This window comes from Mobula birostris, chromosome 17, assembly GCF_030028105.1.
Source record: "Mobula birostris isolate sMobBir1 chromosome 17, sMobBir1.hap1, whole genome shotgun sequence".
In the NCBI taxonomy this organism is placed as follows: domain Eukaryota; kingdom Metazoa; phylum Chordata; class Chondrichthyes; order Myliobatiformes; family Myliobatidae; genus Mobula; species Mobula birostris.
The window spans coordinates 32279671-32299005 of record NC_092386.1 but is presented as its reverse complement, the minus strand read 5'-3'; the positions used below and the strand labels follow the sequence as shown (position 1 = coordinate 32299005).

Sequence of the window (19335 nt, the reverse complement as noted above, 5' to 3'; positions counted from 1 at the left end):
TATTCTGTGTGGGAAGTTCCTACATACTTCAGTTTTCAACATCACTCTTTCATTTTGAAACCATATTGTCTCATTCAAGGTTCTCTTACTAGTGGAACTATCTCAACATCCACCCTGACATGCCCTCTTAGGATTTACATATTTCCAAAAGATCAACTTCATTCTTCTGGACTTCGAATAACATGGATCTAATATCTTTAGCCACTGGAGAATGGACAAACTTCGCATCCCAGGAATTATCTGAGTAAATCTCTTTTGTACTATTTCTAAGGTCAGTACATCCTTTAAATAAGGGGATCAAAATGGTTCATTATATCATCTCTCAGTAATAAAGATGTACCTCCTCAGTATCCTTACTATGCATTGTGTATTTGTAGTTATAATATTTATAATCGAACAATTGCAAACTCAATAGATTCAACATGAACCATTAATTTAACACAAGCCTTACTGTTCTGAAATTTGGTGAACAAATTTTATGAACACCTACAAATTTTCACTCTCTAATCAGGGAACTAACACCACCAATGCAACCCTATCTGCTGTACTCAACACCAGGTAAATAATATCATATGGAAGATTATCTGAGTCCCATGGACCAGTAAGTAGTGAGAATGTCTGACAAAAAGTTAGAATATTTCAATGCAATTTTTTTAAAATGCCTTTTAAAAATAAAAAATTCATTTTATCAGACTCTTTAAAAAATACATTCTTCCTTGGACTTCTGTTTTCATCTTATAACATTTTCTTTGTAGGTCTCCATACATTTCGATTTAAAATCTCTAGCTTAAAGGCATCAATTAACACTCCTGAAATGTATTGTAGTATGTAATTTATGCTTTACTATGCTTGATAAATGTTAAGTTCCACATACTGGTCAGACAAATGAAAATAATCAATATCTGGAATAAGTGGATTGTTTTAAACGGGAGGATGGACAGGTTAGGCATGTGATTATGGTCTAAAAATGCACTGCCAAGAGTAGAAGCAGAGGGAGATTTATTTTTAGCATTCAAAAGGGAGCTATCTATGCAAGTGTCTGGAGAAAGAATTCATAGAGCTACACAGAGAGGGCAGCAGTGAAATGGAGCCTGTAAAGACTGGATGGGCTGAATGCCCCCCCTCTATGCTACAACTATTCTGTCATTCTATGATAAGGACTCTGGACATTTAACATTTAAATCATCCTCAGTGACAGGTGAGGAGCCAGAGGATTTGAGGATAGCCAATGTTGTTCTGCTGTTTAAGAAAGGCTCTAGAAATAAACCAGGAAATTATCGGCTGGTGAATCTGACATCAGTAGTGGGAAAGTAATTTATTGGATGGTATTCTAAGGGACTGGACATATGAGTATTTAGATAGGCAGGAACTGATTAAGGCTAGTCAGCTTAGCTTCATGCATGGTAAGTTGTGTCTAACCAATGTCTAACCAATCTTGTAGAGTTTTTTGTGGAAGTTACCAGGAAAGTGGATGAAGGAAAGGCAGTGGTTGTTGTCTATGTGGACTTTAGCAAAGCTTCTGACAAGATCTCACTTGGGAGGCTGGTCAAGAAGATTCAGTCACTTGGCATTCAAAATGATGTAAATTGGATTAGATATTGGCTCTGTGGGAGAAACCAGACAATGGTAGTAGATGGTTGCCTCTAACTGCAGACCGGTGATGAGTGGAGTGCTACAGGGATTGGCTCTAGGTCTGTTGAGGTTTGTCATCTATATCAATGATCTTGATGATAATATGGTTTAACTGGATCAGCAAATTTGTGGATGACACCAAGATTTGGTGGGGGGGGGTAGTGGACAGCAAAGAAGGTCATCATGGTTTGAAGTGGGATCTGGACCAGCTGAAAAAATGGACTGAAAATGACAGATAGAATTTAACGCAGACAAATGCGAGGTGTTGCACTTTGGTAGGGCCAACACAGTGGTCTTACACAGTGAATGGTAAGGTACTGAGAAATGCGGTAGAGCAAAGGGATCGTGGAACACAGGTCCATAATTTATTGAGAGCGGTGTCACAGGTTGATAGGGTAGTAAAGAGAGTTTTTGGCACATTGGCCTTCATAAATCATAGTATTGAGTACAGGAGATGGAATGTTACGTTGAAGTTGAATAAGATGTTGGTGAAGCCTAACTTGGAGTATTCTGTACAATTTTGATCAATAAGGTTGAAAGAGTACAGAGAAAATTTACAAGGATGTCCCCGGGTCTGGAAGAACCAGGTTACATGGAAAGATTGAATAGATTAGGCCTTTATTCATTGGAATGTAGAAGATTGAGAGGAGATTTGATAGAGGTATACAAAATTATGAGGGGTGTACATAGCATAAATGCAAGCAGGCTTTTTCCACTGAGGTTGGGTGGGACTGCAACCCGAGGTCATGGGTTAGTGGTGAAAAGCAATGTTCCCTCTAATTGGTAATGACCAGTGTATGCAAAAATCTTGTGCTCTACAATTTTTTGTCCAGTGACAACAACAAAATGAGCGCATTGAATTTTGTACATAGAGGTATTCGTTTTAACATCTAGCAAAGCACTGTCAATAAGAACTTTGATTTCCTCTGGATTTGATCGTTTTCACTCTCGTTCACCTGCACACTCGTTCACCTAGCAGGCCTGTAGTGGGTAATGAAGGATTTTCTTGCTGGAGCCTTTGCACACTGTCCATATATGGTTTACTTGCTAAATGATGCTTTAAAAAGTCAAGTTTCCAAATATCACTCCACTTCTTCCCACTTGCAAATTCTCCAGCAACTTTTGCACCCCGATAACACATGCAGGTAACACCAGTTTCTGTATTGTACATAAATATTTCTCATAGCTGCACGTTCCTGACCTCATGAGCTTTCGGTGCAGCAGTTGCTCCTGTTTCATTAAACCATTCCACTTTAAGTAAAATTCTTTTGCATTTCACGCTCTTTGCTTCACTGGAAATCAACACAGTGAATCAATAATTTCCTCAATAAAAACAGTATTAATAAGCCATTTCTAAAATCTGCAGACAAATCATTGCAAACTCCACATTGTCAAAACCGTCCACATCAGAAACCGGAAAAGGAAATGTGATTGTGTACAATTGTGAAATATACTTAACGTGCCAATGAGGTAGAGGGCGACAACCTTTTGTACGCAGTTTAAATTCTTTTGTGCGCTAGCAGCAAAAGGTATGTGCATGCGCACACAAACACACCTTAGGGGGAACGATGGTGAAAGGTGAGGAGTTCAAGCTTTTTCACTCTAAGGTTCGTGAGAGTGTAGAATGAGCTGCCAGTGCAAGTGGTGCATGCGAGCTCAGTTGCAACTTGGAGAAGTTCAGATAGGTACATGAATGGTAGAGGAGCATGGAGGGCTATGGTCCCGGTGCAGGTTGATGGGAGTCAGCAGTTCAAATGACTCGGCATGGATTAGACGTGCTGAAGGGCCTGTTTCTGTGCTGTACTCTTCTATGACTATTGCCTTAGCAATTTGGAACTGAGCTTTACAAAAAAAATTGGGTCATGTTGGTGGGGGCAGTACTTGCTACAACTGAAAGTGTACATAAATTGCAAAATTTAATTGACTGACTTTACCTCCTATGGGCAGTTATATTCACATGGGATGATAAAGGCAAAAGAGTCACTTTTACAAGTGCATTTCCTTCAAAGGGCATGTTCAATTATCTGTGTAGCTTCTAAAGACAGCAATGTCATCAAGTCTGCAATGCTGTTTTGACACAGCCAGCAGTAAAGCAAAGCAAAAACTGGACTTAACGTCTTCAGCGTCCTAAGAAAAAGGAAACAACAGCCTGAGTTTGCTCATTAGCAATGAAATAAAATGATACCACAAAGGATAACAGCTCTGAAATTTAGATTTGTTTTCTTACATACAAGCTGAAGTCTTCAACAAAGACTTAACTTTCTTGGTCTTAAATGGGCTCTTTTTAAATTTACTTTTAAACAAGGCCAATAATTCTAAATTCTTCCATTAGGGGGATCATGCTGTCTACAACCATCATGTAAAGACCTATCTTTTAATTATACCATGTTTTATTCTTCGAAACTCCAAGAGATTCAGGACCAACCTTTCCTCAGAAGACAACTCACCCCTACCAGATACAACCTTGAACATTGAGTGCATGAGCACCCTTGATTAAATCAGACTAATACTGTACATGTGAATTATAACACTGAAACCTCAGCATTGATCCCAAGGCACACACTCATTGTACCTTGCCAACCTGGGAAAAATTTTGTCTGTTTTCTGTTACCTACCTTTCTTCGACCTATGTCAATACTTTACTTGCAGCACCATAAACTTTTATATTCCCTAATATGGTTTAATGTGGCACCTTATCAAATACCTTCCTTTCAAAAGGATTCTGCTTTTCATTTTTACTGAACATTCACCATAATACACCACCATAATTCAAATAATTCTAAACACGAGAGCCAACATGCATTTTTGAGCTTCTTGCACACATGCTCAAATCGAAGAGTTAAATATTGAGATAAATAACAGTGAGAGACTAATTAAAAAAAAACTACTTTTATTTTTATCTGTTACATATTGGGAAATAGGGATGTATTACATCACTTGTACAGTCAGGCGGAGTTCACTTTATTAGTATTGACAGAAAAGCAATGACTGCATAAAATTATTGGCCTAAACTGAACACAGCTGCATTTTCCAATCATGACCAGACTGCGTTATCAGAAGGAAACTACTTCCCAGCATAAAATGCAGCACTTGAAATCTGGCCAATAAGCCTGTGTTGATGTACTGGTCTTCATTTCAGCAAACCGGAAATGGTTGGTTTTGTTTTGTAAAGATTACAGTCCATAATTACATTAATATACAACACACTTTCCTTGCTATTTGTGACAACATCATGTTGTGCACACTGTACAGGCAAAAAAAACCTACCAATGAAAGTAAATTGAAAGAGATGCTCAAATTTATGGAGGTACAGAAATAATACTGTACTTATTTACACATATTAAGTAATTCAAGGAAAAAAGATTTGGTCAAATACTGCAGACAGAAAAGTGGTTCCCTGCCCATTATGACTTGCAGTTTCATGTTAAAATATTTTAACTTTTCTTCCAGTCTTCCTACTCAAATGCAAAGAAGTTTGCATACGATGTATTACTTGAATTTAATACATCGCATCAGACATAATCCAGAACTCGACGTTGTCAAGAATATCCAGCGCAAGATTTGAACTAAAAACCTGTATAAAACAGCTGATAAACACTGCACAACATTGGAAGTCCCAGTGATATATTTAAACGTCTGTGGAAGCGAACTGTTGAGCAGAGCACGGAAAACAGAATGAGATGTTTTGTAGAACAGCTGATCTGTTCCTAATGCAGGCACTTTAAGGATTTCTACAGAAAGTACCTGACCTACCTCCAGCACGAAGTCTTTGAACAGCTGTATTTACGATAAGAAAGGAATGCTTCACATACAACTGCACAGTTTGGGTACCACAGCTATTAAATGCAATAGGCAATATTATCTGACCCATTTATTTCACATTCTTTAGCTTTTCCTCAAAGAACTATTTTATGGATTCGACGTAGTGCATTCCAGTTACCTGGCAATCCAAAATGTTAGGCAGGCCTTGCCTAAAATCCATTTAGGCCAAAGCATTTGGTGTGTTAATTAGTTCATCACTCTCACTATCCATCATCACAGGTTTCGTCCGCGTTCTACCCCACAGCATACTTCAAGGCATGATCAAAACGTCCTTTTACCTCCTTCATTCGATGAGCTCTCAGAACATTCAGCTTCTATCAGTCCAAACAATACATCAGGAAGCACAGTTTACATTTTACAAACATATCATAATATCATACAATAAAGCACATGCTGCCCTTTCTACTGCATTTCTTCTCCGTTTGGAGGTAAATAAAGCAGGTATTGTTTGTACACACGAATGTCCAGAGCCATCTCATGTTGTATATACTGCAATAGTGCAACAGCCACGAATCAACACCTGCTGAATCAACCCAATGTTTTCCACAGTACCTTGGACAGTGGCTTCTTAAAAAAAAAAGACGTGCACACAGCATAAAATGTAATACTGAAATTTCTGTGCAGAGGTCTTCAACAAAGATAAATAAAAGGTAATTGCAGAATTCAGAATTTTCTCTGATTTTGTTTTTGCCCTAGTTTCTTCAGTTGTTAAGATAATAATAATCATGTCTTGGGTCTTCAGCACGGCAGACCAAATACCTGGCTACACAATTACTACAGATAAATTCAAAGGAGCTCCGAAGGGACAAAATTAATTCTCAATCTGTAAACATTCTGAGGTTTTTGCCATGAAGCACTTTACAATTTTCTTGCATTTCGTGTGCTGGGACAAATCAGCCCAGTGTTTCTTTAAACAAACTGCAGCCTGATTTGGTTGAAGTCACATGAATTTTGTTTTTCATACATTACCTGACAAAAGGTCCCTCCTTCAACCTCAAATAAGAACACACGAATATAGGATGCCACAGAGTTTCAAGATGATTAAATAAAACAGAATACCCACATAAGACAACCACCCAAATTACTGGGCAAAAACATAAGGAAAGGTCCTTCGATAAAGTCTGTTGTCACTGCAGAGATGATTGTTTTTTTTTTCCATTTATGAAGAGACAGCAGATGAACAAGTAAGTAATTCTCCATGATCAGACGGCTTCCAGAGTCATTTGTGTCGTTGAATAGTTTTCCTTTTTCTCCGCTTAAAGAAACAGCAGCACCTGTGCACGTTTGAGAGGAAAACAAAATCACTTCTGGAAACAAAATCAGCTGTAATTATACCTCAGTCAAAACCCATGTAACAGATGGTATATTTAGCCATTCATAGATTCATGTGTATGACTTAAATTTTATTTTGTAATAAAGTATATTTCAGAGTCAGAACAGGAAGCAACTGGAATATATTCATGGATTTGAGCAAAAGAAAAAAGAGCACAAAGTCTAGCGGGTCACAGAGAGAAGCAAAACCAACCCTATGACAAGAGATAGAATGGGAAAGATCAGGAGGTGCAAACATGACAAGGATGAGAGAGACGAAGACAATGACGGCAAAACATTCAGCCTAAAAATGGAGAAATGTGGGAAGTAATAGAAGATAGGGAGCAGAATAAAGGGCAGAAACAAGAGAAGAATGGCAGCCTTAGTAAGTAATGGTCACCAACAGACCAGGGACAAAGGAAAGAAAAAGCGTGACACCTTCTTTAAAAGAAAACCACGTCAAAAGGGGAGAAGTCAGATAAACTAAAGCTCAATGCTTGGACTGCAACTGCTTCTAACTGGCACCAGACCTTACTTAAAATATTTCAATCAGCATTTGCAGGTAACACAAGCGCAGCATGGGTGGCAGTTAACTAATTATATACATATAAAATTACACAGGTAATAACATATTAACAATTATCTTGACAACAAATGCAAGTTTATCAAAACTTAACTATTTTTTGATCCACAAAATTACAAAAGTACAATATACACCACATCTGATAATGATAAACCCAATAAAGACTCATAGACTCTGTGCCCTTTTCCCAAGAGCTGTGTAGTTTCTTTCACTACACCAGCACTACCTGATGAGTGAAGTGAGCTCAGACTGGGCTTCTCACCTTCCACTTTTCCAATGGATTGTAGCAACAGCTAATATCATCCTATAACCATTATATATAGGAGCAGAATTAGGCGATGCCAATTAAGTCTGCTCCGCCATTTCATCATGGCAATCCAATTGTCCTCTCAGCCCCAGTCTCCTGCCTTCTCCCCATATCCCTTCATGCCCGGACCAATCAAAAATCTATCAACCTCTACCTTAAGTATACATGAATACTTGGCCTCCACAGCTGCCTATGGCAAAGAATTCCACAGATTCACCACTCTCTGGTGAAAGAACGTCTTCCTCATCCGTTCTGAAAGTACGCCCCTTTATTCTGTGGCTATCTCCTCTGGTATTAGACTCTGCCACCATAGGAAACATCCTCTCTACATCCACTTTATCAATGCCTTTCACCATTCGACAAGTTTCAATGATGTCACCCTTCATTCTTCTGAATTCTAGTGAATACAGGCCCAGAGGCATCAAACGCTCTTCATATGACAAGATATTCAATCCTGGAATCATTTTCGCGAACCTCCTTTGACCTTGCTCAAGTTTCAGCATACCCTTTCTAAGATAAGGGGCCCAAAACAGCTCATGAAGCCTTAGCAGTGCCTTTATATTCCAGACCTCTTGAAATGAATGCTGACATTGTATTTGTCTTCCTTACCACAGATTCAACCTGCAAATTAACCTTTAGGGAATCCTGCAGAAGGACCCCCAAATCCCTTGGCACCTCATTTTTTTTTGTATTTTTTTCTCCTTTTAGAAAATAGTCCAGCCTTCCACTTCTACCAAAGTGCATGACCATACACTTGACAGCATTGTATGCCACCTGCCACTTCTTTTCCATTCTTCTGATCTGTCTAAATCCTTCTTAGCCTCTCTACTTCCTCAAAACTACCTGCCCCTCCACCTACCTTCATATCGTCTGCAAACTTTGCAACAAAGCCATCAAATCCATCATCCACGTCATTGGCATATAACATATATATATATATACACACACATATATATAGTTAAAAAATTGGTCCCACAAAGACCCCTGTGGAACACCACTAGTCACTGGCAGCCAACCAAAAAAGGCTCCCTTTATTACCACTCTTTGCCTACTGCCAATCAGCCACTACTTTATCCATGCTAGAATCTTTCCTGTAATATCATGGACCCATAGCTTGTTAAGCAGCCTCAAATGTGGCACCTTGTCAAAGGCCTTCTGAAAATCCAAGTAAACAACATCAACCGATTCTCCTTTGGCTCCCCTGCTTGTTATTTCTTCAAAGAATTCTTCAGATCTGTCAGGCAAGATTACTTCTTGAGGAAACCATGCTGACTACAGCCTAGTTTATCATGTGCCTCCAAGCACCCAGAGACCTCATCCTTAATAATCGACTTCAACATCTTACCAACCACTGAGATCAGACTAACTGGCCTATAGTTTTCTTTCTTCTGCCTCTCTCCCTTCTTTTAGAGTGGAGTGACGTTTGCAATTTTCCAGTCTTCTAGAACCATTCCAGAATCTATGACTCCAAGATATAAACTGTCTTGTACCAGCTAAACATACCACTGAGACTAGATCCCAACAGGCTACTGCTGAAGACTGCATTTGCCCCAATAGAACAAAAAAGAACAAGATAGATCCCCCTTTCCAACATACCTTAGACTCAAACAACTCACCAACATCATTCCAAGATACACTCCCTTATCTGCATTTCTTGTCCTCTTGTAATATGTTCCTTAACTTCTCCACACCTTCTCATGGCTATTGCAAGGGCATCTACCCAAGTAACTTGTTGCAATTAACATAGAACACAGAAAAGTACAGCACAGTACAGGCCCTTCAGCCCACAATGTTATGCCAATCTTTTAAATAAATCTAACTGCCACAATAGCATAGTGTTTAGTGTGATGCTATCACAGCTCAGGGCATCGGAGTTTGAAGTTCAATTCCAACATCCTCTGTAAGGAGTCTCTGTATGTTGACAATAAACTGGACTGGTCAAAGAACACTGAGGCTGTCTACAAGAAGGGTCAGAGCCGTCTCTATTTCCTGAGGAGACTGAGGTCCTTTAACATCTGCCAGACGATGCTGAAGATGTTCTATGAGTCTGTGGTGGCCAATGCGATCATGTTTGCTGTTGTGTGCTGGGGCAGCAGGCTGTGGGTAGCAGACACCAACAGAATCAACAAACTCATTCGTAAGGCCAGTGATGTTGTGGGGATGGAAATGGACCCTCTGACGGTGGTGTCTGAAAAGAGGATGCTGTCCAAGTTGCATGCCATCTTGGACAATGTCTCCCATCCACTACATAATGTACTGGTTGGGCACAGGAGTACATTCAGCCAGAGACTCATTCCACCGAGATGCAACACAGAGCGTCATAGGAAGTCATTCCTGCCTGTGGCCATCAAACTTTACAACTCCTCCCTTGGAGAGTTAGATACCCTGAGATAATAGGCTGGTCCTGGACTTATTTCATAATTTACTGGCATAATTTACATATTACTATTTAACTTTTTATGGTTCTATTACTATTTATTATTTATGGTGCAACTGTAACAAAAACCAATTTCCCCTGGGATCAATAAAGTATGACTATGACTACGTTCTCCCCGTAAAATGCGTGGGTTTTCCCATTGTACTCCAGTTCCCTCCTGCAGACCAAAGATGTACCAGGCAGATTGACTGGTCATTGAAAATTGTCCCATGAATATGTTAGTGTTTTAATCGGGGTTGTCAGGGGTTGCTGGGGTGGTACAGCTCGAGAGGGCAGAAGAGCTTATTCAACGAGTCTTTAAATAAACAAACAAACAGACAAACCTTCCCTCTAACATTGCCCTCCATTTTTCTTTCATCCATGTGCCTAGATAACGTCTCGTGAATGTCCTTAATGCATCTGCATCTATTACCAACTCTGGCAGTGGGTCTTGCGTACCTACCACTCTGTGTTAAAAACCGTAGCTCTAACATACCCCTATACTTTACTCCATTCACTTTAAAATGCCTTCTTGTATTAATTATTTCTGTCCTAGGAAAACGTCGCTGGCTGTCCACTCGATCTACGCCTCTCATCTTGTCTCACCTCTCATCCTCCTTTGCTCCAAAGAGTAAAGTCCTAGCTTGCTCAACCACTCCTCATAAAGAATCCCGACAGCATCCAGGTAAACCTCCTCTGCACCCTCTCTAAATCTTCAACATCCTTCCTATAATGAGGCAACCAGAAATGAACGCATACTCCAAGTGTGGTCCAATCAGCTTTACAGAGCTGCAGCCTTACCTCATGGCTCTTGAACTCAGTCCCCTGACTAATGAAGACATTCAACATTATACAACTTCTTAACTACCCTATTAACCTGCACAGCAAATTTGAGGGATCTATGGATGTTGACTCCAGGATCCCTCTGTTACTCCCACAATTCACATATTACCACAAGAGGTCCTGCTTTTCAGCTTCCTAACTAGCTCCATATATTCTCATTCAGGACCTCATCCCTTTTGCTGTCTATGCTATTGGCACTTATAGGCAGCACAACATCTGGCTGCTCATCCCCTGCTTTAAGAATGCTGTAGACCCAATCTGAAATGTCCCTGACCCTGGCACCTGTGAGGCGGCATACCATCCAGGAGTCTCTGTCAAGTCCACAGAGTCTCCTGTCTGTTACCTTAATTATTGAATCCCCCATCATTGCCACTCTCCTCTTCTCCCTTCCCATTTGAGCCACAGAGCCAGACTCACGAGACCTGGCCACTGCAGCTTTCGCCTGGGAGATTGTCCCCCTCCCAACAGTATCCAAAGTGGTATACTGGTTTTGAGAACAGCCACTTAAGTATTCTTGCACTTCCATTTCCCTCTCCTGACAGTCGTCCAGCTGCCTGCCTGCCTCCTGCAAATAAGATATGACTACCTCCCTGTTGTTCTTAATTATCACTTCTTCGTTCTCCCGCAAGAGGCAAATGTCAGCCAGCTGCAGTTCCAGTTTCCTAACATGGTCTGTAAGGGACTGCACACAGATGCAGCAATCAGGGAGACCAAAAGTCTCCTAGAGCTCCCACATCTTGCATGAGAAGCACAATTTACTGTCCTGGGATCCATTCTTACTAATAGACTAAGAAAGGGAAACCTGAGAGACAGGCAAACCTACACTGTATCTCTTCTCATTGAAGCCTCTTGAGTCAAAGCCTTGTTTCCCACAGTCCTACTCACACTACAGCCACTCCGCTTAAACCCAACTTCTTTTTATTGGCCCTTACTAAGTACCTACCAATCCAAATGATATCAGGCTCCACAAAAAAATCCCAACAAGCCCCACTCACTTTTTAAACCAGGTGCTAAGCTCCACAAGCAATGGCTTCCACAATTTTCAAGCTCAGCAGAAAATCCTGACAGGCCCCGCTTGCTTTTTAAAATCTAGTGCTGCTGGGAAATGAGAGGCCCAAAACATCAACTGTTTACTCATTTCCATAGATTTTGCCTGGCCTGCTGAGTTCCTCCAGCGTTTTGTGTTGCTTTGGATTTCCAGCAGAATTTCTCATGTAAATGACAGACCAGTTTATTCTAATTGAGAACTAAACTTGGCTCAATTGGTTGAACTTCTATGTTTTAGCAATTCTATTTTCTCATCTCATACAAGAAGATTCTTTTACATGCTTTCCTCACCTACCAAATAATTCATCCTACAATTTTTTAGAATCTTCCTTCCAATGGTTGTCATTTTGGTAGATGCATATTCGTATAAACCTACTGAAATGATACACCATTTCAGAAGGAAGGGTCTGTAATATTTCTATCTTGGTTCAAACAAAATCATTTGAAGTAGGTTAAGTTTACAAGAAATTTATGGCTATCTTGTTATCAACTAACTTACAGGTACAAGTGAAAAGGCTGAAGTTGCATATTACTGTATTTTCATTACACTTCTGTATGTACTAAATAGCCACATTCAGACTGAAAGGGTATTTATAAACTAGCTGCTAAACCAACTGCAAGTACCAACCAGAACCAAAAATCCAACCTGTTCTTTGAAAAAAAACATGCAATGCAGTTACACATCCACTCTTCCTGATAGAAAAAAAACAAAGTGCTTTTTGGAGGCAGGAGGCAGGCAGCTGGACGACTGTCAGAAGAGGGAAATGGAAGTGCAAGAATACTTCTGTGGTTGTTCTCAAGAGCTAAAATCTGAGAAAGCAGACAGAGAAAAACAGTATGGAGAATGCAATCAAAAGTCTCCCCCATCAGGATGGGGTTTAAGGACAGCCTTCAAGGAGGACGTTGAAATAAGTTTATGCTGAGAAATTGCAAGTGGGGAGGAATGGAAATAAAAGGCGAGGGCAGTGGTGATGGGATGCAAAGCCCAAGTTATAAAGAAACAGAGAAGTAAGCATATGGATATCACAGAACTTGGTATTTTCAGATATTTGATAATAGATAATAGAGATCTACGAATTCTATGACTTCATTATAACTATCAATTAATTGAACTGACCTATTAACCAAACTGTTGCATTTTTAAAGTGCAAAATCAAACAATATGAAGTTTAGAAAAACAGACATGAAGGATTAAATTTAATGGAAGATGCCATGCTTTCCCCATTCTTTAATGTGTAAAGGAAACAGAATATTAATCGCTATTCATTAAAAATAAGCTCACAATAGACAACATTGAAGAATGCAGGGAAGCAAAACTAGTAAGTGCTAGGAAAGCAGTGTAGACATTTTCAGTTCAAGATCTCCCAACTCTTCACATTTCTGTTAAAGTTTTTCAAGTTTTTAGCCAAAATAATTAGTATCTTCTTAGTGCATTAAAAAGTTGGGGATTCTAGGTCAGTACAATGAAAAACAAAAGTTAACAGAAAGCACAACATCACAACTATTCTTGAGACTATATTAAAGGCAAAATTGAAACTAAAGGCAGAAGTTTGTAAAGCAAGCAGAATAGTTCAACTACAAGCAGTCACAGGCCATCATGCTCCAAATTTGCAGCGTTCAACACTATGCCACAAATAAAAAAAGTCTTAAGTATTGATGTGCTCAGAGGTTATTCGGACAACAGTGCATAGATTTCTTTTGTGTACAAGCATTATAACTGCCATGCAACTTAGTGTTTTTAAATGTGACTACGGAGCAGACTGAGCAACTCTTGTTAAGCTGAATCCATTCCTGTCTGGCTGCAGACTTAAACCACTCACCACATGTTCAACACTTTCTGGCAGCTATACAAAAAGGGAAGAAAGAAACAAAAATAAAAAAACAAAAAGAATCAAAACGAGACCCCACACGTGTAAAAATTGCTCTCAAAAAAGCAAACCTTTTAGCTTTCTTCTGCGAGCTTTAGAACTACAGAAGCAACACATAACAGACATGGGCCAAGAAATTTTTCTGTGCAATACTGCAAAAATAATGGTGTGATTGACAAATGTATTAACATGGATTAAGACAATTTTTTATGAATACTTCCAGATGTCAGTGGCATCAATGTATGCTTGTTTTTGGGAAAGATTGTCATAACTGTAAACTGTTTTTCTATTGTTAGTAGTGCAACAGCCAAAGACGGCCAACAGCAAAATTTTCAGTCATATTCCCTACGCGCTCATGGAAGAGCCAGATCTCAGAAATCCCAAACCAGTCAGAAAATTTAATCAGAAACTAAGAGCTGATCTCACTAAATGGACATTCATTGTAGCTATGTTTCACATAACTATTTACTCTTCATACTGTTTACACTGAAGACTGATACTTCCCTGTATTCAATTTTAAAAAATCACACACAATGCAGGCATCCAGAGGCTATTTTCCAGTCCCAACACTCCACATTATGAGTAACATGAGATTGCGAAAGATAGTCCCAGGAGCCACTGGCAGACTGATGCCATACTGCTAGCCCAGTGACCACTGCCTCGTCTGCCTCCGCGCACCATCCACAGCCTCATCCGGCCAAGCTTTAAAGGAGTCACACTTTTATCTATGCCACTTGTCTAGCTAGATCCACTTCCACGTGATATTCTTCACTCACATCTGTGAGCTCATGAAATATCACCTTTAAGCTCACAGAAGCTGGTTTCACCTACTTCTTCATTAGCCCCTGACAGCGAGCAGACTGCAGTGGCTACCACTAGAGGCTGCAGTGGTGTAGCACGACACACATCTTTACAGCAATCTCCCAACAAATTTTTTAGAAGCTCCCTGCTACGACCTGCAACACACATCAAAGTTGCTGGTGAACGCAGCAGGCCAGGCAGCATCTCTAGGAAGAGGTACAGTCGACGTTTCAGGCCGAGACCCTTCGTCAGGTCTCGGCCTGAAACGTCGACTGTACCTCTACCTAGAGATGCTGCCTGGCCTGCTGCGTCCACCAGCAACTTTGATGTGTGTTGCTTGAATTTCCAGCATCTGCAGAATTCCTGTTGTCTGCTATGACCTGGATGGTCTTTGTGGCTCCCTGAAGAGAAATATTCTTCCTACAGGTGATGTGCTTCACTAGCCTCTTGTGGCTCTGTCAGTAACCAGGGAGCATTCCCTTCGACCCCACTTTGGGCTCATGGATCAATGGGTTAGGCACCTATCTTCAATGATCAGAAAGGCTTTGCAGGTATCATGTGCTTGTGTCTTCAAGGGCTTCTGATGGGATATTGTATGAGGACTGGAAGCTGGGAGAGCTTTTCAGTAACCCCAACCATTTCTGAAATTGAGTGGAGGACAGATGGCAACAATATTTACATGCAGAACACCGTTATTAAAATAGCATTGCTGAAGATTTTAAAATGGATTTCAGGAATTATGCAATTATGTGAGGACATTGGCTAAATAGCACAGATAAATTTCTAAGCCACAGAAGCAATTTGCTTTTAAAAAGAACCAAAATTACAGTTAAGCAAAAATGAATCTTAGCACCCACTTTAATAGGTTTTTAAAGGTTTTACAACTTGTTAAACAAAGGAAAATCTGACATGTTTGTAATCATAAAATAGTGGAATTATTTTGTAACTATCAAATTTACTTTCACTGACAGATTAAATCATAGATTCAAACTATTTAAATTCAAATCCATGCACAATTATACTTGTTGAATCAGCATCTGCTTTCATGCTTTGTTCCATAAGTTGGAAAATGCTTAAAAAATTGTATACAAACCTGGACAAACTCACTTACAAGACATTTTTATGCAATAGCTTTTCAGAGATTAATCAACATTAACCAACTAATTAAACATACTGTAGTTTTGAGCAGCAGGTATTGTCATGTACAGTTCTTCTAGACTAACCTTTTGTTTCCTCATTTTCCTCATTATCAGTTCGACTACATGCCATCATCCTTTCATAGATTCATAGAAAACCACAGCACAGAAAAAGGCCCTTTGGCCCATCTAGTCCATGCTGAACCATTTAAACTGCCTGGTCCCATCGACCTGCACCTGGACCACAGCCCTGCATACCCCTCCCATCCATGTACCGATCCAGACTTCTCTTAAACACTGAAACCAAACTCACATCCCACTTGTGCTGGCAGCTCATTCCACACTCTCACCACCCTCTGAGTGAAGAGGTTTCCCCTGATGTCCCCTTAAACCTTTCACCCTAAACCCCTGACCTCTAGTTGTAGTCTCACCCAACCTCAGCGGAAAAAGCCTGTTTGCATTTACCTTGTATATACCTCTCAATTTTGTATACCATGATTAAATTTCCCCTCAATCATTTACATTTTAGGGAATAAATCTTTCTTTCTAATTTAGCTTCTCCAGTCCCAGCAACATCCTTGTAAATTTTCTCCGTACTCTTTCAATCTTATTTACATCTTTCCTGTAGGTAGGTGAACAAAACTAAACACAACACTCTAAATTAGGCCTCACCAACATCTTACACATCCTAACTGCTACACTCAATACTTTGGTCTATGAAGGCCAATGAGCTAAAACCTTTTTCATTTACCTTTTGCGCTCACAACAGCCCTTCTGGTTTTCTCTCTCCCTCATCTTTCCTGCCTCTGTACTGGCTTAAAAGCTGTACTTCTCTAATTTATTTCCATCCCAATGAAAGGTCATGAATCTGAAAAGTGATATGTTTCTCCCCACTAAGCTTGCTGAAAGTTCCAGATATTTATGGATTTATTCCAGAATTACAGTATATTAGTTTGCCATAATACAACTGCCCAGAAGTTGTTTGAAAAATAGTCTTTGTCTTCGTTTTAAGCTTTATAACCATGGATTGTTTCAATGGGGAATTAGAGGACTCATTACAGAGCTTTAGGTCTATCTTTCATATCTTCCAATTTATGCTAACACTGCTTTATGCTTATCTTGTAAATATGACAACGTACACTCACTCAGAATGAAATAAAACATGTACATACTTGGTTTCATCCATAACTTCTACTTCAGCTGGGGCTGTGATAGGTGCATTGGAGTGTCCTGCTGTAGGATCATCTGTATTCAGTTCCCCATTTGTTGAACTAACCACCTGAAAAGCAATCAAAGCCAGAAGGAATGATCAAACCTGCAGCTAATAACCATATTTCTAAAATTTATAATTATATAACAATGGTCCTAATTTTAAGCAACCATCTTAATTAATGTTTAATATTCACTTAACATCTAATAGCTTTAAAACACAACCACTAGCTCTTAATTTACTATCAATTCCTGTTACCTTTTTTTTGTGTGCCATACTCTGCCAGAGCCTCGGCAACCACTTTTTCAAGTGATTGTCTTGGAGGAAAGATTCTGTGAGTGGCCCCCACATCCTTCTCACAGCGCAGTTTTTTTTTACGAGGCCAAGTTGCAAGCTCGACACTCAACCCGGCACGGATAGAAAGCGTGCCCAGGAGCAGCTCGACTGGGTTCGAACTCGGGAACCTTCACTCCGGAGTCCGGCGCTGATGTCACTGCGCCACCAGCTGGCCCCCTGTTACCATACTATTTCCTTTTATTAATTTGTTCCGTTGATAAGGCAAACAACAGGTTATGTCCTTTAACAATAAAATACTAATTAACCATTAATCATCCGCCAATATGTTTTTCTTTTCGATAACCCCAACGAACATTAACAGCATGTGCTTCTTGTCTGGTCTTGCAACATGGATTGGCCCACCTGCATTACGTCTAGGAAAAATATCTGAATGGCTACAAACCCTTTAACTGAGTAATTGCTTAATATTCCAAAATTATGAGCGGAAGCAGCTGGAACAAAACAGAAACAGGGTTTGAAATTTATCAACTTCCACCCTGTAAATTGACAATCTAGAGTTTTAATTTGCTTTTCCACTTACTTCAGGATCCTGAACATATACTATTGAACCACTATTGAAACTGAAACAATGTTTTGGATGTGTTATTAATAAAAGCTGCATTACTGGGATTGGAATTGATTTATTACTGTCACAGGTACTGAGATTCAGTGAAAAGCTGGTCTTGCGTACTGTGTTCATGTAGATCAAATCATTACGCGGTGCACTGAAGCAGAAAAGGGTAAACCAAAAACAGAACGTAGAATAAAGTGCAGCAGTTAGAGAGGAAGTGCAGTGCAGGTAAACAATAAGGTGCAAGATCATAACAAGGTAGATTGTAATGACGTGTGTCCATTTTATCGATCTAGAGGACCATTTTGTAATAATAGCTCCTTTAGATCTAAATATTTCTGAGGGTATTCCAACCTACATGCAGCTGCTCCAGGAAAGACAGCAAGTACAGTAGACAAGACATCTTGTTGCAGTGTATGATAAAGCTATGCATTACACAATAGAGTAAGCTGTAAAGTGATTAGTGTAGGAAGAATCAGACAGCACAGCAGCGTAGTAGTTAGGAAAATACTTTACAGTACAGACGACCTGGGTTCAATTCTTGCTGCTGCCTGTAACAAGTCTGTGCATTTCGTTTTATCCGGATGCTCCAGTTTTCTCCCACAGTCCAAAGACGGACCAGTTGGTAGGTTAATTGGTCACTGTAAATTGCCCCATAGTTAGGGTCAGGTAACATCGGGGGATTGTTGGGCTGTGTGGCTCGAAGAGCCTGAAGGGCCTATTCCACGCTGTATCTCAATAAATTATTAAATAAATCTAACAACTCTTCTGTGTTCATACATAGAAACTGCAGGCCACATGCAATGACACCAAACAGAATGCACCATGAATAGGCATTTCAGAAAAAAAACAGGGACCGTGGACAGTGCGCTAGATTTGTTCCATCTTTGGAATATTCCTACACATGTCAAAAGGCCCCATTCTACTTTGCAAGCAAATCCTGGAATTTTTATTTACCACTCTGGTCATCTGTATGGTAACTCCTGAAAGCTAGTGCTTGCTGGGCCTGAGTCCAGCTCCAAATAGGACAGCATCCCATTAGCTTCACAGTTGTGAGGTGACTACAGCCTTCAACCACTGCCACTGAAACAGAAAGATATCCCAAAGCTGCCTCATTATCTAGTTGGATCTAGTTGTAGAAGAACCAAGATGCATGATATTTACAGACACAATACACTGCAAGGTGAATGCTAGAAAATTGCTCCCACCTAACCCCGGCAAGCCCAAATAAAATTCACAGTGCCACTTCAGCACCTGTCTTCAAGAACACTGAGAGTAAGAGAAATATACTGTATCCCAAAGTCCCCAAACACAATTATTTATTTAGCAAATAAGAAAATCCTGAACATTTCCTCAATAAATGAATGAATCTGCTTTTGTGGGTAATGGTGCAAATTCTACTCTCTTTCCTTGTCCCTTCTCAAACCTCTTCAGGATGTTACTTTTAAAAAA

General features: G+C 39.8%; 1 protein-coding gene across 3 annotated transcripts in view; it reads right to left on the bottom strand.

Moving 5' to 3' along the window:
• Positions 1 to 4505: 4505 nt before the first annotated feature.
• LOC140211593 (casein kinase I) overlaps positions 4506 to 19335 on the bottom strand; it is a 236406-nt gene continuing 221576 nt past the window's right edge. For 2 of the 3 annotated variants that reach the window (XM_072281476.1, XM_072281478.1), the window contains 3 exons: positions 16939 to 17045; positions 13782 to 13805; positions 4506 to 6728 (listed from right to left, as the gene is read on the bottom strand). In XM_072281476.1, coding sequence (XP_072137577.1) covers positions 6674 to 6728; positions 13782 to 13805; positions 16939 to 17045 — 186 coding nt within the window. In that variant the 3' untranslated portion in view covers positions 4506 to 6673. The remainder of the gene's footprint in view (positions 6729 to 13781; positions 13806 to 16938; positions 17046 to 19335) is intronic. The other variant, XM_072281477.1, reaches the window with a different exon arrangement.